At 34.4% G+C, this 20,354-nt stretch overlaps 1 protein-coding gene and 1 long non-coding RNA gene across 2 annotated transcripts; both read right to left on the reverse strand.

Annotated features, from left to right (window-relative positions):
- Positions 1 to 7,322: 7,322 nt before the first annotated feature.
- LOC126832512 (uncharacterized) lies at positions 7,323 to 8,803 on the reverse strand. Its single transcript, XR_007684738.1, has 2 exons — positions 8,533 to 8,803; positions 7,323 to 7,863 (listed from the first exon to the last, which is right to left on the reverse strand). It is a non-coding gene; the product is annotated as an uncharacterized LOC126832512 (long non-coding RNA).
- A 1,392-nt stretch (positions 8,804 to 10,195) lies between these two features.
- Positions 10,196 to 15,793, reverse strand: LOC126832509 (transcription factor Sp5). Its single transcript, XM_050563318.2, has 2 exons — positions 15,141 to 15,793; positions 10,196 to 11,813 (listed from the first exon to the last, which is right to left on the reverse strand). Exons 1-2 carry the CDS (start codon positions 15,183 to 15,185, stop codon positions 10,767 to 10,769), a joined length of 1,092 nt encoding a protein of 363 aa, XP_050419275.1. The 5' UTR covers positions 15,186 to 15,793; the 3' UTR covers positions 10,196 to 10,766.
- Positions 15,794 to 20,354: the final 4,561 nt, after the last annotated feature.

Here is a 20,354-nt window from a genome sequence, read left to right on the forward strand (position 1 = left end):
ATTTTCATCATCAAAACACTTGATTTGATTAAATTTCAATTTGAAGTCCATGTCGCCAGTGTGTTGTTCTCTTATAATAAAATCAAACGCAATTTGAAAAAAAGAAAACCAGGATGATTTTCAAAGCTGAAATTTATTCACGATCGTCAATTTCCTGCTGTCAAGACCTCGTATTAAGAAAAACCTGCTCTAATCACGTTTATACCAGATCATCAAACTAGTGTGAGAACGGTGATTATATTGATAATTTCCTGCTATTAAATACAAACTCGACCTGTCAGTTGATTCATTGTCAACAGAGAATGGACAGCTACAAAGGGAGTGTGATGATGTTGTTCCAATATCTTGCTTAGGCAAGAATAGAGAGAGAGGGTGTGAGAGAGAGAGGGGGGGGGGCGCGGTCGGATGGGGTAACTTTTCTGCACCAATCGGGATAATGAATACAGGCATATGTCATGCAGTGTGCTAAAGGGGAAATTTTTGCGGCGTTTCATCATCGAATTCCAATTGTCAATCGCTCCTTTATGTGCTGCACGCAAAAGAGAAAGCGAGGTGGTGATCTCTAAACAGAATCCCTACTCATTGCTACATGTGAAGTACACGCCTTGCCGAATGCCCGGCTACCCATACTACTCTTATGACAACGTTTATTTGAGAACAGAACGAATCGTATGTATGTTCGGTGAATACAAAAATACAGTATTATAGTTATGTGAACTCCTCAAATTGGGAATAGGCACAGGTGAGCTAGAAGGACAAGCATAATATCATGTCTCGTACACGACATCCATGTCTACTTATAACTAACTGGGGCAATATGACATTGTAGTTGAACCCGTCTTCATTAGCCCAGTCGGAGACGAAAAGTAGGAAGTTAAACTCGATTTCATTTCTGTAGTTGAACACAAAAATACAAGAAATATGTTAGCTGGGTGATTTTTTTCGAGAACAAAAATATTATATAAAATAAATAATGAGAAATCAAAAGGACTTATATAGTGATATTTTTGTTTTTAATTTTAGGATAGAGAATGCCCGTATATACAATGTTTACATTCTGTATATTTGTCACTTCTTTTTCCGCCGTTAATTTGCAGAGTCTTTTGTACGTTGACACCCCTCAATGTTCCAAAAACCGCCTAACCATTTGATCAAGAAATAACAACCGCTCCGTCAATTAAGCTGGCACACAATAAGCTGGCAGCTAACAGTCGGGTTGCCAGTTAGTGATACCCTGGCAATTTTGCCCAGTGCTTGCCCCATGGTCGTTTTTCGGATAATCCAGTATTTTTCTAGTAAGATTGGGTGTCTATGCTTCCCATATGTACCAAATCTGACATACTTTTATTGGAAATAACCACCCGAGAAATACATTTCTGGGAAAGTATATTTAACAATATCTAAAAATTGTCAAATCTACATTGTTTAAGTTTATATTTCCACTCAAAGTTAATGAATTCTTGAAATATCAGTATTATATAATCTGTTTTATTTATCATTGCAATCCACTTTTGCACGTGACTTCACTTTGTAAACCAAGACATTAAAGAATGGGATGGGGGGGGGGGGCTAAAATTTAAAAAAACAGATATGAAAGTAATATATCTGTAGACCTTTTTAAAGTTTGATTTTGCTGATAATTATGGATTTAGATTTATTTTCGTATTTAGCTCTTTAAGGATATCCCCACTTTAATGTAATCGGCAAAGCAATACAAAAATATTCCTTTAACTTTTTTTTCCTCATATTAGTTTAATAATATCAAGCCCGCTTATCTAAGTCATAAATTCAAATCAAATCATTTCCTCTTTAAATCGTCAGATTTATATTCAATAAAGTATATGGAGGGTGAATTTATTGGGGGTCACGCGAACGGAACCTGTCAATCAAACGATCAAAAGAAGATTGGTTTGTACCTCGTGCCCCGCCCCTTTTATCACATCGTCAAAAGCGGATTAAGAACTAGAGTAGCGGACGACTTATTGAAAATTAATTGACTGAAAATCTTTTTATTCATATCAAGAATCTGTTCTTGTAGGCCTCTTATAGTATCCCGCCCTATTCTCTCGGTTCACGACTGTTAAGCGCATTTAAGTTCAAATATGCCGTCTAAAATTGTGAGAGATTAATAAAATTGATTATTTATCACCAAGGTAACTCAGGGTCTAACAGACGCGAAACTATTTGAATTTTCACTAAACGAATCACTCAATCAGCATGATTTATATAGTTCAGAATCAACTTCAAAATGATTTTTATATTCTTTTAGATTTATTTCAAAAACAATTTTTAATGTTATTTCCAAAATATTTTATGACTTCCGGATGAACGTTGACGGTTATAATAAAAATGCAAACTGAAAGGCATCATTTATAAATATTTTATTCAAATGCACAATATAATGAAGACAGATTGCCTAATCATATACTTTAACATGTTGACTTTATGCATATATTACCATTCGTCAGTTTTCATATGTAAAGAAATAAATACTGAGGATGATATTTTATGAGTAACATTATACTAACAAGAGACTATGCTAACGGTTTATACTCCAATGTATATCGTCAACTATATAATATAGCAATAAGGAACGAATATCATTACATTTTCTTATGCATAAACGAACAAATGAAAACAATTTTGCCATCTTATTACAACAATAACTCGCCATTAACTAAAATCGAAAGGAGTTATCCATTTGTAATATTGAATAAAATATCCCATTTTATAACAAAAAAAATGGTTAAAAGTTAGTTATTTACTGAATTAAATATCAGTTTTTATTCAAAAACTCGTATAAAGCCAGCGTGAATTTATAAATGACATAAACAAAGCCCTTCGCTATTATAAACTGACTCACGGAACTAAAATGACTAACTGTACAATTATGTAAAAAATATAACATGATGATATAATACTTATCCTTATATTATGATAATTATGTTAATTATAACATGTTTAAAATTTACATGCAATTTAAATATGAAATTTATTATCATTTGTTAAAGGATTAATATAAGCTTTAAAGCTTGTTTCCAAATCCATTTAATTTATTATGCACTGCGTGCATATTGTGATTAATTATATGTTAATAAATACTATTTAAATCAAAATATATGTTTATTTCCATTTTAAATATTGTAAAATGACCTCTTGTTACAAAGAAACGTCGACTGTGTCTGAATGTAAACAAAAAAAAACTTTCAATATTTTAATTAATTTTTCTGTCTGCGATATCACCCTAGACGGAAGCAGACGTTAACCCCCATAAAGCAAGCAAACACTCTTAATACCACGGAATATCTTCAAATCAGTCATTACACAAAATGTTTACAATCTGATTAAGGTCCCACTAACACGACAAATTCACCCAATTTGCTTTATTTAAATACAAGTAACCAGAAACTCGTTCATATACTTTCGCTGTTGTATTTACTATTTAAAATATGAATGCATGTGAAATGAACCAAAACCACCGTTTTATTTATCCATTTATAGATTCCGCTTCTTGGTTATTAGATAATATTTGATTAGATATAATATTTTAACTGAATATGGACAATGACACTAATTATATTCCTGATAATATAGTCATTTATCGTATGTAAAATAACAAATTAATACGTCATGTAATTAATGCGGCCTGAATTTTAATTGGTAATGTGATAAAAATAAATTAGATTATTTATATATTGACAATACATAACACATGGACATATAATTTTAGAATTGTTTTTCTTTTCTTTTTTGTCTGGTTAAAATTTGTAATTTGAGCATGGTGATCAATAATTGATTTCAATAACACTATTAATAAAATGTGAAAAGAATATTATTTATGTGTTTTATTGCTCTACCAAAACTATTTTCTGTATTATTTATTTTTTCTTGCAATATTATTTGGTAAAATATCAAAAAATAATATAATGCTGTAATGTCACTAATAATGGTAATTCTATTTAGCTGAAGACAGTGATGTGTTACTCGTTCTAAAACATCTCATGACACTTCGTATGCCCAACAATTGTTGTAGGCCTACGTTTATACTAATGGTAAATACTCTACAAACAGCAAGTAACGTGGTAACGGTAAATATTCCAGACCTACAGGTAAAAATATACTTAGTAGTCCTCCTAAAATATATATTGGTTGAAATCACTAAAATCGATCCATCCTATGGTAAGTCGTGTCATTACGTACTTTCTATTGATATCACAGCGTAATTTGTATATTCTGGGTACGACTGTGGTAGAACTCATTTCTATCTATGAACATCGAGTTCAAAATATTATCTTACCCAGGTTTGGGTTTTTTAAAAATAGTTTGAATTAGTGCCTACTACTTATCAATACTTTCCAACTCTTATTTTTCTAAATACCGACAATGGTCATGTCTTCTGGAGCGTAGCGGCTTAAAAAAATAAAATAATATAAGACCACTTAGCATTCTAAATTTACTATCACCAATAAATATATCTCTTGATAAAGACCAGAAAATCCGTGTCTTAATGTCGCTCAGTAATAAGCAGTGTATGTAATCCATTGAATCATGACCAGTCCTGTGTATAAAAAAATGTAATCATAGACTTATCGAAATTCCTGATATGAAATGAAATGGGGTTTAACGTCCTACTTTTTCCATTGAAAATCCCTGGAAAAGTGTACAACTTCTACATTTACATCAATGGCTGACTTTTTTGTTTTAAACTCTGCATTCAATCCAATTTGATCACATATAGTCAAATAACGCCAGATCATCGAAAATTACTTTTCTTTACCAAACGACCAAGATCACTAATGAAAGTGTCGTTTAGTGCATTTTTCATTTTATATAATTTTCATTTTGGGTAATAAAACATTATTATGAAAACAAAAATCAACAAGCAGTAAAAAATATTACTATTCTGTTTCAATAAAGTTTAAAAGATCATATGTTTGAAGTCTATAAGATCAATATATGATTGATATTTGATCAGTTAAAGTTATTGATATGTTGGTTTAGATCAATGTTATGTGGTGTGTTAATAGGGTGAGTGGGGATTAAAGAAAAGCGATCACATTAATCTCATTCTGTCAGGAGTTATTGATCGGTTTTAATCGCCATATTTTACCTGTTAAGATCTATAAGGTGTGACTAGGTACAAATCTGTTACTTCTTTAATGCCTTAAACCTCCCCACCTTGACACATTCAATTGTACCCTGTCTCTTTAAATTAGATAAATCTGCTCTGATCCGCTCATAACACACGCTTTCCTTCACACCAATACCGCTTTTATTGTCGGTGTTCTTTCATATTTCAACCGTAACGGCTCATGTCGCTATGAAGTCACATGAGCGTGTGTAAATTTAAATGGCGTGTTGGCGGTTCCGGTTAAGTTCATAACTTTTATCCAAGCTTGTAGCGTGAAATCTCCAAGTGTTGCAATGATGTCAAATCAATTTAGAGGTTTAGGTTATGTCGTTCCGCTACATCGAGAGTATTTCAGCTAAAACAAATCTTATAAACCGAGTGAAAGACAAGTTCACTGGTGTTTTTAAATGCTTGATTTCATCCCGCTCAGACCAAGCCGTTTCAACTATTTTTATTTACCATCCTTTGGAAACATAAATATTCATTATTCTTAAAGTAAGTCTTGTATCAAGACAGTTTACTGTGTTCACTTGCTCTTTAAGTAGTTTAAAAAAAATTAACGATATTTCTGTAGGAGTAACCATGCTTACTTTTGGGTAGTAATCGATGACAGGGGGAAATAATGCAGCTGGAATTGTATGGATTAAGACTAATAATTGCGCTTATTTATAGAATTCCCTCTTTCTCCCTTTACGCTCAATTTGAATTGACTTTTAGGTCTAGAATCGAAGAAGAATGATTTAATCGACCTTTTCTGACAGGTTTTGGTGAATAGTCATGATTTTGAGGAGGAAGGAACCCGAAGAAAACAGACACGAATTAAGGACATCATGTAGAAAAGTGACACCAGAGCCTATAGATTCCTTTGAACCAAATATCGCGATGGTCAACCCCCTTCAGTTATCATCAGATGATTGCGACATGTTGGGCTCTTTATGTTAATAAAGATTAAGATCGTCGGAATATTCAAAAAATGATATAGGCCAGGAAATGGCAAAGATGTCACATTATTAGCCTGATACCGTATGTTTCACTTAAAATATATTAGACTTTGCATGTTGGGTATATTGGACATACAGGTCAACCCTTTTTATGAATGTTGACATATTGTGCATTTTCAAATTAAAGATGTTTGACCCCCACGAGGACGTAAGCTGTCCAGATCTCGACTGCTAAATAAAAGTTTATGTGGTTTCTAAATCAAATACTCTTTTTCAAATGATGTTTTGCGCTTTGCTTCCAGAACACGTGCACTCGATAGTAAAATTAAAAAAAAAAAACGTTGATGTCTGAAGTGAACGAATCACAAATATTAATCAGCAATTTATCAAAGCGATTGTCACTATCAAACATGAATTCGCATCATTAACTGTAACACGTTTTGTAACTTTAACTTTTTCACGTCATTCTGGATTTCTTCCCCATTTTTTCAATTTCACCCGAAAATTACCAGAGAACTAAATTAAGTTTGATTGTCAATTTTTTTTGAGAAATGACGTGGGTACTGGAACGTATCTAGGTCGCAGATTAATTCTTTTGAAGAAAGTGGATAAGCTAATTCTCGTGGGAATCAAACACGATTGGGAATATTTTTCTGTAGCGATGATACAGGAGGTTGTCAACATTGCTGCCTTTCTGGCAATGCAAGATTTACATCGTCAAATATGTTTAATTTAATGGTCAGAGAACGTCAAGTTACAATCTGTTGTATACAGTTCCATTTATACCTTTGATATGATAAGTTGTGAAATTTTTAGCTGTTTTAAAATGAACTAGGTGTAGACGTAAGCTATCTGGAAAAGGGTGGTCGTGAATATTATAATAATATAGACAAGCTGTTAATTGACGCGAGTAAAATGATATAGAACCACTGAATATTAAGAAAAAATGGAAATATGCAAATTAATAATAATAATAAAAATAAAATACGACATCAAACCAAAGATTTGAATAAGTGATGAAATGAAGCAACAAGATAAATCATTTCACGAGGCCAAACCGGGTACCAAATCAAACCGCGACACCAGTATTATCATCCAGTTTATTGGTGTCAATTCAGTGAACGTCTGACTATATATTCGTGCAATCCCTATGGGTGACTGCCTAAAATCGTCACCCTTATTGTCAACGAAGGCCTCTGCTATAAGATTTTAAACAAAATAAAAAAAAAAGAACAAAGAAAGCGAGGATGTTTATACCAATATACACGTACTTTTACTTTACGGTATCTACCTGTGCTTACAATATATCTTTCATCTTTTTAACAATGTGTTTATCGGATTACCGACCTTCTTTTACTTTCTTTTGTTAACCTTAAAATCCAATTTATCTGAACTGTTTGTTGTAAATCGTGTGTGTCACCTATCTGCTGGAAGTACAACAAACAAATTCGTTAGGTAACATTCACTGGTATAGAAAAGAATCAAATCGCATTGAGGATGGGAACTTTAGAAATTGGTTAACAGGTGGTGATTTGTCATTCATATTCCTTTGTATTTCAAATATTTCTATTTTGTACCATGACCGTATACGTTTTCTAGAACAAGGCGTATGTCCATCCCAATATATCGATATACAATAAATATAATATTAGTTATGTGAAGTTCCATAATGAATCACTGGAATAGAATTGGGTTTAATGCCTGTCAACACAACACTCCGGTCATCTTGAAACATATGTTTATTGATAGGTGTGCAATGGAAGAAGGTAAGCTTGGGTTAGTAAACATCAGCTGAGTATAAAAAATGTTAAAAGATGCATTATGTAAGAGCTTAATCTGCCCCTTGCAGTTCTTTTTTTTGGCTCTTCAAATGTAATATAAACTATTATGCAGACATTTAGTCACATGACAAGGGTTTAATCAACGCTCTAAATCACTGGATGACCAAAATGAAAAGACGGTCTCCATTTAATGATTTAATTTAAAAATGGCGAAGCAAGGCTAAGTCTCGAATAACAGGTACCGTTGTGAAGATAATAAACAATCTATGCCCTGTGTTGTCAAAACCACGAAGAGTGATAACCTCGCTCAGAATAAAGCAATTTGAATAAAATTTTCAAAATGTTTATTTTGCATTAACTATTTTTGAACTAGTATAGCAAGAACGACTAACTCTTTATCTAAATCTTACATAATGCATCTTTAAACAGAAATTACGCCACCTTCTGTTCATGTTTTAGATAACTGACATTTTCCGCCGTTAATTCCCATAAGAAATAACAAATCAACATTTTATTTTCTTATAATAAATTTACACCATTCCCTCAGAAACAACCACTGTTCCACCGTTCACCTAAATGACATCCAATCCAGTCTGCTATCCCAGTTCATATAATATGTATTATTATTAACACACCATTAGTAACGACGGGTGTCATGTACGAAGCAGGATGCACTTACATTATATCTACCGATAGCACTTCTCATTTGAGGTGTTCACATCGCTAACATACTTTGCTACATTTTTAGTGTACACCACCTAGATAATTATTGATCTCTATTTCGATGTTCCACCCCTCTGTTAAAACACCACCTTGTCCCAGCCTGCTGTATATCGGTTTATATTAGATCGTATTGGACTACATTCACAATAAGCACATCAAAGACTCAAGTTCTTCTTTCAACTTGATTTAAGTCGACCGACATGTTGAAGAAAACTGTTTGAAGTTTCAAGTCTCTAAACGAAGTAAAGTTATATTATAAGCCAGCTTTATTACTGATGTAAATAAACGCTCTCTTTACTTTAACTTCGCTTTATTTAAACACAAAATCTCTAAACGTGTCGGATATCAGAAGCGATTTATAACCCCAGACAGGCGGTTAGGTGAAAAATATCGTTGACGCTTTGTATCTTTTCAATCCTCTCAGGAAAAAATTGGGCGAGGAGCGAAACTCATTCCTATCATATCCTTATTTTTTGTGCAGAGAAAACGTTCTTCAAGTGCGAATGCGGTGTTTCTGTATCGCCGTAGTCGACCGTAGTCCCAACGTGGGCCCATAAGAGCCTTTTCAGGGGCGACGCAACGTGGGGCAGGCAAAAAGGTGTGCCTAGTGTTACGGATTGGACCAAACATCCAAGGTCTGTGCAGATTAATGACATTTATGGGGGGGGGGGGGTGTAACACGAAGGTCTGGCATTGAGTCAAGTAGCGTGGTTTCGATTCCAAGCCTGTACGTGACAAGGAATAGAGTCATCTGTCCAACCTCGTGGGTCTTCTCCGGGTCCTCCCACTGCTAAAGACCCCTACGCGCATGCGAATTGATGAAATAACATTGAACCATGTGTTATTACTGAAATGACCTAGTTTGTGTCGATTGGACGTTAAACCCCATTATCTCTCTCTCTCTCTCGCTCTCTCTAGACATTTGGAATAAGAAGAAGAATAGGGAACACCGTTGTCCGGGTACTTTTCTTCTACTTCGCAATTCACACCTAACCATAGAAATAGAAGAATACCATGCTTGTCTCAAATGACCGAAGCATTGTGATGACATTTTGTCACATTCTAATCTCTTACATGTAAGAAATACATGTAAGAGTCACGGTGGCCCAGTGAGAAAGGTGCAGGCTTACTAACCAGGTCGTCCCGGGTTTCACTTCCGCATATTTATAATACACGTGAATAGCAAATATAAACAAAATTCATTTTAAATTCAAACTCCCTTCTCAGCAGATATTCCCTGAATCCCAAGTACTGTAATTTTATTACTTACATTATGTATTCATTGACCTATAATAACCTCATTAATTAATAATTATGTCCTGCCTCTTTTCAGATTGATATTTCTGCTCTAATATTTATTCGGTACTATTATCAAATACTTTTCATTAATTATGAACTTAATTTACTTAGTAAAATGGGCCAAAATTAAATGACTGTCCGTGTGGAGATCCCAGAAGTGTATTTGCCTCCTTGCTACGCCACTGCTCCGAACCTGGAGTGATTCGACTCCAACATCCACAAAGGCTTATTTACTGGTACTCTTATTAAGGTGCATTAAATGAATACAGCCTCCTATAAAAAACACAAACTAATCAAATTTGTATCTAGATTTTATATTGTTTTAAAATATTTCATTCATAACAAAAAGCAAAAAATAACAATTCAGCACTTTGGAGATATCTATTCACTGAAGATACAATATTGAAATCTTTGTGAAAATTGTCCAGGCAATCAAACTGTCTCTCTTCGATTCGAATCACTGGTTCTATTACAAATTCCTTGTTATTAAACCATTTATCCATTTCAGTATAGTTTTCATGATTGTGTAAATCAGACTATTTAAAACCAGATTAATATTTCAGTATTTTTCAGTTGTTCTTTAAAGAGCGCGTCCAGTAACGAATAGATTGTGATTGGTCGACTGCAAATCAACCTACCAATCAAAACCCGTAATACAGAAAAGGCGTTCGTTATCTGACATCTGAATGGTTTGTCTCTTCATAGTATTATGCTGTATAGTGTATTCACTATTCGAGAAAGGCATAATACATGTACATGAAACGGAAATATCATCGTATTTTAATAACACGTTTTCGCTGTTATTTTCACTTTAAAATTCAGTTCTCTTCCTTGTACAAATTACTTAATACAAGTTCGAAATCAGCGTCATTTTCACGTTTCGAATTCCATTTAATTCTCCTCGTTGTCCAATTTTTCTAAATCAATATCATCTGAAATATCTGATTCGACATCAACATCGACATCTTCGTCGTCAGTCATGTGACCAGAATCGTCGTCACTCGCAGAGGATTTCACACTTGCAGCACGTTTTCCGTCGTGAGTTTTCACATGTTTACTTAAATGATCACTCCTCATGAACCGTTTACCGCATTCTTGACATGCGAATCGTTTTTCTCCTGTATGTGTCCGAAGATGTCTTTGAAGTTCATCAGAACGGGTGAAGCTTTTTCCACAAAATAACCAGTTGCACACAAACGGTCGTTCACCACTGTGCCAGCGAAGATGAGCCTTTAGATGGGACGTTTTCCCATAAACTTTGCCACAGCCGGGAATATGACAAATATGTTGCTTCCGTTTAGACGGATTACCAGAATTTGTTGCGTTCTGGCAATTTGGACAACGACATCTACGACATCGTCTCGTTGGGGCTATCGTAGATTTTAATCCGTGAATAACGCTTGCAAGATGAAGATCACCTGGGGAGTTCTGGTTAAAGACTAAATTTGTTGAAATCGGAAATCTATCTTGGGCCTGGTTTGGTGAATGGACACTCCACCAAGGTATATCTGCTTCCGAAGTGGGCGGGGGTGAAAGTTGCTTGGTCAGTGGCGTCATAGAAATGATACCTGACCCAGGAGATGTGGGTCCAACAGACATGGGGATGGAATTTGGTGGGAAACCTTGTCCTGCTGCGATAATGTTTTGCTGAATCATTCTGTTCTGGTACATCTCGTAATTAAATGCAGGGGATGTTCTTGGGGCAGGGATTCGCAGATTCATGTTATTGCTTGGGAGAGCAATTGGGTGCTGAATTGTTGATTTCTGGTTAACCATCTCATGGTATGGGCTTAAATGATGTTGAGGGTGGCCGTGCCAACTTCCATGCATAGGCAAAAATGGAAGTGGTTTCTGTATTTCTGGACCTTGAATGTTAACTCGTCCACAACCGGACGCCAGCATTGATAATGGAGATCTATGCATCATATCAATAGGCTCCTGAAAAATAAAAAAATGATCATTTGTTAAAAGAATGAAAGAATAATTAAAATTGTATCAAATACTATAAACAAAATATTATAACCCCAGGAAATCAGTGAAATATAGTGCACGGTCTAACCAGATTCCCACACCCCACATGTAATGCTAACTGTGGGCAAAGACGATAGCCAATTTATTTTCAATAGTAGCCGGTGCATAAAACATGACACAACTTTTCATTTGATGATTGCATGAATACGTATTTTCTGTAGTAACTCTTTATTCCAAAAATAAAAACCTGTCGCTTCAACGGAGACCTTGTCGGCGAGATCACTTTGGGGAAAGCGGTCGTTAAATAAAGCTATGTCACACACAAATGGGATTAAGGCTTATATTAATGAACAAATCCGGTTAATTACGTAATAAAAACTTTGAGTTCCTATAAACAGTTGGTTGGAAGTTCCAAAATTCCATACTAATAAATGCCTGAATAAGTGTGTCTTGAATTTGTGATCACGATCATCAATTCACTCATTCAAAATTTAAGTGAGCAATGAGATTATTTAAATGAGTTACATAACCCTATTAAGCAAATCTTGCGATCTTTTCCAGACGACTCATTATTTTGATTTCGTACAATGTACATGTAATTTGTATACAATTACATTTATTGTGGTCGTGGAAGGGGCAACGAGGAGTAGAATTCTACCCATAAAAATAGAGTATTCAATCTAAGAAAGGTGAAATTTAAGAATTGTTTCCCTAGCCGACACCACAGTACTTCAATCCGTATTTTGCTAGAAGTAAAAAGTAAAATAAAAGGAGAAATAGAAACACAATTGAAACAGGGGATCAGCAACACATGAACAACATATTTAAGTAGAAAAAAATTCTTCTTTGAAGATGCCAATTGAAAGAAAAGTTTAAAGACGACTGCATGTGTGAAAATAGTGTAATTATTTCCTTTAGTAAGTTTAGATAGAACTTCACTGACTCTTAGGTCACCTAACATATGATTAAATTCTCAGGTGTCTTACACCTGTGCTGAGAGTATTAACATGTACACCATCTAAACATAGAAACATATTGTTATGTAATATATCCTAACTTCATATAATATATTATGTTTCTCATTTTATTGCCTTGTACATGATTATTTCATATTATAATATAATGTTACATATTTTAAAAACTTTTTGGGGGGATAATATATATACGTTTTTTTCGAATTTGTTAATAGCATTCATTGTAATATGTATTTTTTACGCCTAAATATTAACTATCGAATTTCTAGTTCCATGGCACATCATCGTTTTCCATTTGTTTCATTTGAAATATTATATAACAGGGGTTTAATTTTTTTTAATTTTATGATATACAATAAAAGTATTCTAATGATATTAACTTTCTGATTTTATCAAATATATTTCAGTTTTTATAAAATACACCAGTTTTCATAGCATAATATTTTAACTTATTAAATTTAAGTTATGATATTTTTAATTTAGCATCCATTTTTCAGTGCAAGATAATTTTTTTAGCCTCCATATTTCAACGTAAGATAATGTTTTCTATTAGTATTATTCACACTTTAATAACATTCACTATAGTAGGCAATCACATAATATGACCACATGAACTGTGTTTTAAAACGAAATTCAAATTTATTTTTTTATTTAAAGAAGGATGATACTCCGTGTTTCATCCTAACTAATAAAAACACCGCAAGTCAGATCGTTCACAAGTTTGTCAAAAAAAAAAATGTGTACTATTTTAATGCAAAGACTGCTGTTATTATATGCTTAAGTGATTCTGATTACAATTATTTTATTTTCTTTGTTTTACACACATACAGATAACGGAAAGCTTTAACGGGGCTTTAGATATGGGTATATACACATTCCACAGTAGAATTATATATAATGCTACTTTAAAATTAATTATGTACATTATATTGCAACTATCCACAATCAATTGTGCATATTATGTACAATGCTACTAATTGTACATGTATAAAGTTATTATTTACAATTAATTGTGTATTTTGCTACTGTTCACAATTAATTATGTATAATGCTAATTATGTACATGTCTAATGCAACTCTCCGCAATTAGCAATGTATAATGCAACTATGTCGTATATAAAGATAAGATCTGGTCAATTTTATCATCAAGGACAACAAATATTTCATTAATTCACTGTTTTGTCCACGACGAACATTAATTACTGGATTTGCCAAGTTATGAACGTATTATGTAGTAATTATGGCCTGGGAGTGACCATTATTTCTCAGTTTATTTATTTCATGTTTAGATACACTTGCATATGAAAAATTGTTATAAATTAACCAGATGTTTTGTTTTTGGTCCGATGATGTAATTATATTATGTATACAGGACCTGTACTGCTTGTGTAACATCTTGTCGTATTGAGGCAATGTTAAATATGTGAGTATTATATAATACCATGTATTACATCCTCGTGTTGTGTATAAATTAATGTAATAACGCATTATTGTCCTAACATAATTCGATTCATTATACATTTTATTTAAGAACAATACATGAACATTTTCATAGAATACATTTATGTATTAATATATTACATGTTATTCTAAACAGGATGCATATTTCATTTTAAGAACCATTTAACATAATTGGATACGAGATAGATTTTATAAGAATTATTCAATATACATTGTTCTATCTAATATTATCAGTTATGAAATTAAATTATGCAGCATTTCAAATTAAAAACCTTCCAAGTTTTATTAATCACGTATCAATAAAATTATAGAATAAAAATGAGGAATATTTGCTTTCATATAATTCCACCGTTTATGTTTGTTATCTTTTACTGTTACATACAATTATGGACATATCTTTCGGATGTATATAGACTAGTGCCGAGATATGGTTTTCCTAACAGAATCGTCGAAACCTGTCTGAAGCAATTTTAAGGTGTGGTAGGAGTCGTAACGACTTTTAAGAGTTTTCTATTTTGGGGTTTATGACGTTTGCTTGCCCCCCCCCCTCACTCCCCCCTCACACACACACACACATTGATATAGCAGACAAACAAGAATACTGAATTGACAGTCACTGCATTAAATGCCAGTTATGCCGCGATTACCATTTTGGGGGTCGGTTATCTTACGAAGTATCCTGCATGTTCAGAACAAAATACATTCTGGATTACCACACCGTGGAAGTCAATTACACATCTAGTTCAGTAATTAAACAAATCTCATTGTGAATCGGCAGAATGATCCTTAATACCCTACATGGTTTATGCTGCCGTCTTCCAACCTCCATTATAATAATTAAAAAATAAAATCAACCAACCTGATAAATACTAAATCCATGTGGATATGCAACTGTTGCGGCCATCTTTAAGGATTTCTTAATAGGTATACTTTATAAGCTCATAGTTATGTAATAAGTTCCAATGTCAATACCCTCGGTGCACAATGTTTATAAGCTTGGATCCGTATTACGATTATGTTCTAGTGACAATTGGGTAGAGTATCCACTGTACTATAGGCGAGAGTAGTTACTATTGAGACGTGGTTGGTGTTCTGACTGATTCTCCTCGACGAGCCGAACTGTTATAAACTCTACGCTTCTAAACGTCGTCAACAACTGAAGAAAGAAAATTAAACGCGAGTATACGTTGCCTAAATTCTTAGTGAATAGGCTAAATACCTCTCCAATAAAATCTTGAATAACCCTACGGTGACGTCACGCTAGCACGCCCGTTATCTTCTAAAGTTCGCCGCCCACCAATCAGTTTGTCATTTTTCTCCTTTGATGTTCGCCGCCAGCCAATTATTAGCACAAGTCGGGTGGGTTAAAAGGAAATTAAATCCCCTCTTTCCATATGGTTCGACGCTCTACGATATTGACACTAACAATGGTGGAGATTATTTCTTGTTGTAAGAGAGGCAGTCGAGGGAGGGCAGCTAATCGCTTTTCACACAAACTTCATCAATCCGCATACATAAATAATTGGATTTTAGACATCAAAGGCGCCGACTACCCGGTGAGAGTAGCATGATTGGTGGATGTCGTCATGTGATGTGTGAATGTTGTAAATCAAAGCACTGTTGGTGTGTAAAAAGTTTGTTATTTTCTTCTACTTTCTTCATGCTTAGTTTGAGGTTAGCTCATTTTTATTTGAGAAGGTGATAAAGGCGTAGCGAGGACGACGTGAACTTGACAATGGATGATAGGAGACGAGCCGCGGGGCGAGAGCGGAAAGAAAAAATAAAACGACCTTTGGTAATAAGATTCCAAAACAAAACAATGTCCATTGAGAGATTGGGTCAGGGGTGTGAAATAACCGATAACACGTAGTCTTACATATTGTCACTTTATTCAACTTTCAATAGAACGTTCATTGATAAAATGCCACACATTGCTTGAATTCAAGCAACGCACAAAGAGAATTTCAGCGGTGAAGTCTTTGAAGACTAGTGTATACTTTCAGTTAATAAAATACATTATGGCAGCATATTGTCCTAGTAGCCGAATCTGGAAAGATTCTCGGTGTCAACATTTCCTCTAATCTCTAAAGCATGTCTTGGGAAAAGTTGAATCCACGGGCAAAATTCTCAGTGACATTTGGAATCTTCTAAAAAGGGTATAATGCATTCCTTTTAAATATACCACCATCATTTCGAAGAAAACATACAGTTTAATTCCTAGATTCTTTATTCTGGGGTTGTGACAAAGAGATTAGCAAATGTAGACGTGCTAAAAGACCCCTACGCGCAAGGGAATTATTGAAATTAAATTGAACCATATGTTAGTCCCGAAATGATCTAGTTTGGTTTCGTTTCCCCGGTTGAACGTGGCAACGAGTAAGGTCGCCTGCCCAACCTCGTGGGTTTTCTCCCGGTCCTCCGGTTTCCTCCCACTGCTAAAGACCCCTAGTAAAATATAAACGAAACCAGTTGTGATTTGACCCACAAAAAATGTCCAACAGTTAGTCATACAAATGAATTGAGTCCTCAAATATGTTGAGAAAAGAAACCAATATTTTAAGCGATTTCCAAAGAAGGAGGCACAGTTTTTCCCTTTTTTCAACTTAATTTATAAGTTAGTGCCAATATTTTGTAGTACATATGCAGCCGTATCAACCTCTACATGTGGTCTAGTTGTAACATCAACTGATTGCCTCAACCCTCCCTACATTGATTACTTGTTAACGTTTTGTTTAACACGTGCTAATGCCCCGGAGGTTTCATATACTTACAACAATCATTGAATCAAAGACAAATTCTCTCTCCACTAACAGGTGAATCAACATTTTACTTTGTTTTCTTTCTCCTTTATTTCTACACATCTTAGAAATTCATGGAATATTTGCTGGAATATCAATCTTTGGCTTCAGGCGAGATAATATCCCGTCTCTTGCATGTGTCAGTGCAATTTTCAATTTTTAAAACATGTGGATTACGTCTGCGGTTTAGAAAACCAAACGGCTGTATGTAAGGGAGGGTTTTTATTCACAAAATGCTGGTTCTATTACATGCATGTTAACATTTCAAATGGCCATGTTGTCAAATGAAATTGTCAATTTACGTGTAGTCTTTTTTTTTAGTTCTATTATAGAAATTGAAATTCGTTACATTACTGCTCATATATAAATCCAAATTCATAGCCATCAGTTTTACATCCATATTTCTGGTATAAGACAAGGTGAAGCTCTGTGTCTCGCATTATTATATTTGTGTATACATGGATTTTCAAAGACTAAGTATGCAAATATTCCAATTCCTCTGATGTACATTAAAAGGGAGCCCGTATGCAGCGTATATATATATATATACACACACATAAGAAGTCCAAATTATGCGACCTGAATATTGTAAAGTAACCCAACTTGTTTTAAGGCCTACAGAAAATTTTCTATGTCAAAACTTTCAGGTTAAAATTAAAGGTGAAAGCAGAAGAGTGACTTCTACGTTTTATTTATTCCCATGTTATTCATTGTTCAAAAATTCAAAAACGTACCAATATGACACTTTTTTTTTCGACAAAACTCCATTTTAAATGTTCTCCATACCTTTGTATTGAGATTTACTACAAATTTAAATTATCAAATCTTTTCAAATTGTATCACTCAATCTGGTTGTTAAATGTTTTAACACCCCTACTCTTGTCTTTTATAAGATCTTGTTAAATTCTTGAGTGTAAATGATTTATCACCCATTTCAATCTAATCGCAGCATTCCAAGTTAAATGGTGCCCCACCTTTCATAATAGGGCTTAGTTCGTATCTAATTATCAAATCTTGTTGTCAGTATGTTGTGCTAATTAAGTTGTAGAGAGGTGATATAAGTTACACAACTGTAGTCTACCGTAGCGTTACCTAATATTGTTTACCTGGCGCTCTCTTTGATCTTCAGATATATTACAACATTTTATCGAATGTTACCGATAAAAGGCCCGGATGCTTCTGTTGTTAACTTAGCGTGATGAGATTTACTTGATGTATTTTTACCGCACAGAAAAGTTAAACTAACATAAATAATTTCATCTGATTGCAAACAATTACCGAGAAAACGACGCAAATTAGTTTACGGTGTTTGAAGTTGCTGGCGTGACTGATTAATCCAATTCGCCAACGATCTACCGCAATCTGCTCACCACAGGGTGGTTTATTGCCAAACAAAAGGAAAACACGTTGAACATATTTAGGATAATAAACGCCATAACAAGCTGATTAAATAAGTGAATTTACTTTATTTTTTAAAAAAAATGGCAGTCTGAGGAATTAATTTATTTCAACATTTTAAAACATTGCTACATGTAATCAGCAATGTAAGATAACTGCATGGGGGGGGGGGGGGTACGCCTCCTTGACACAAACTAGGTCATTTCGGGACTAACAAATCGTTCATTGTTATTGCAGTAATTCGCTTGCGCGTAGGTGTCTTCATGCGTAGTTTTGATTCCCAGCTTGTATGTGAAAAGGAGTAGGTTCGCCTGTCCAACCTCGTGGGTTTTATCGGGGTCCTCTGGTTTCGCCCAATGACCCCTGCATGAAAGCGAATTATTGAAACAAAATTGAGCCCTTAGTCCCGAAGTGACCTAGGTTGTGTCGAATCGGCGATTAAACCCCATTTCTCCCTCTCTCTCCCTATCCCCTTTATTTCTCGAACCACAATGCTTGAACAAATAGTACCTTAAACAGTAAAGTCTAAAAAATTGTTAACTGGAACGACAGAACATTGCAAACAGTACGTCATCATCGGCAAGTTAACGCATTGTATTGTATCTTTTTTTGTGTGTTACTGGGTAATTTGGGTTATCTACAAGTATTATAAATAGATTGGAGAGTACAGATCGATGCATATCCCCAGAGCAGATGTAGCATCAAGAAAAAATAAATTATAAAGAACACACATTATGGATAACCATAAATACAATTGATGTATATTATACATTTTATAAATTAGGGTTGATTTCGTCGACTTATCGACTTGTCGCCTTTGACTTATTCACAACCGACAAGGCGACAAGTCGACGAAATACAATTATTTCGACTTGTCGTGCGGCGACTTGTCGCCTCGAAAGTTAATCTGTGCGCATGCAAGTTATCCAATCAGCAAATGCGCATGCTCGAGTTTGACAAGTCGCCGCACGACAAGTCGGCGAAATCAACCCGCCGACACGACAAAATGAAGGCGACGATCGTCGGGTTATTTTGTTGTGTCGGCGGGTTGGTTTCGTCGACTTGTCGCCTTCTTCACAAGGCGACAATTTAGATTCATTTGAATGGCCGCTAACAGCCACCATAATTGCCAGTACAATATTTAAAGGTCACCGGAAAAGGTTCATAAATTTTTTAAATAATGCAAGTAATTATGTCAACATATCCTTTCCATAAGTATAACACGAACCCGAATGTCAATATTACCTGCAACAGGTAAATTTCAACGTTAGCAATTTCCGCCATTCTCCGTGGGTAGTCGTAACTTTCCGTAAATTTGACGTCATTTTAGTCCTTCTGCTCATATTCTAGTCTATATTTCTATGTGCAGAAGGACTAAAATGACGTCACGGATTGCTTATTGACGGAAAGTTCCGACTACCGACGGAGAACGGCGGAAATTACTAATGTTGAAATTTACCTGTTGCAGGTATTATTGACGTTCGGGCTCGGGTTATACTTATGGAAAGGATATGTTGACATAATTACTTGCATTATTTAAAAAAAAAATTGATGCTTTTCCGGTGACCTTTAAGAAGTAAAACCAAAGCAAATTATCGAATTCTTTTTCTTAGAGCTAAAAAACATAGCAAACCGAAGTAAAATCACGAATCATTGCCGCAATTTCAGGAATTCGATATAGTTTGTTTTCATGGGAACAAACCAACAATCGCAGACTATTTTGAAAATAAATTTTACCTAAGTGCAATAATTTACCGTATAATTTACGCACACAGAATTAACCCACCCTGTCTTCATTATTATATATATTGACAAAGAAATTACAGTACGGGGTCAATACTAACTAGAAATATCACCAAATAAGTTTTAAAATGAAT

This window comes from Patella vulgata, chromosome 9 (genome assembly GCF_932274485.2).
Source record: "Patella vulgata chromosome 9, xgPatVulg1.2, whole genome shotgun sequence".
Classification (NCBI taxonomy): domain Eukaryota; kingdom Metazoa; phylum Mollusca; class Gastropoda; family Patellidae; genus Patella; species Patella vulgata.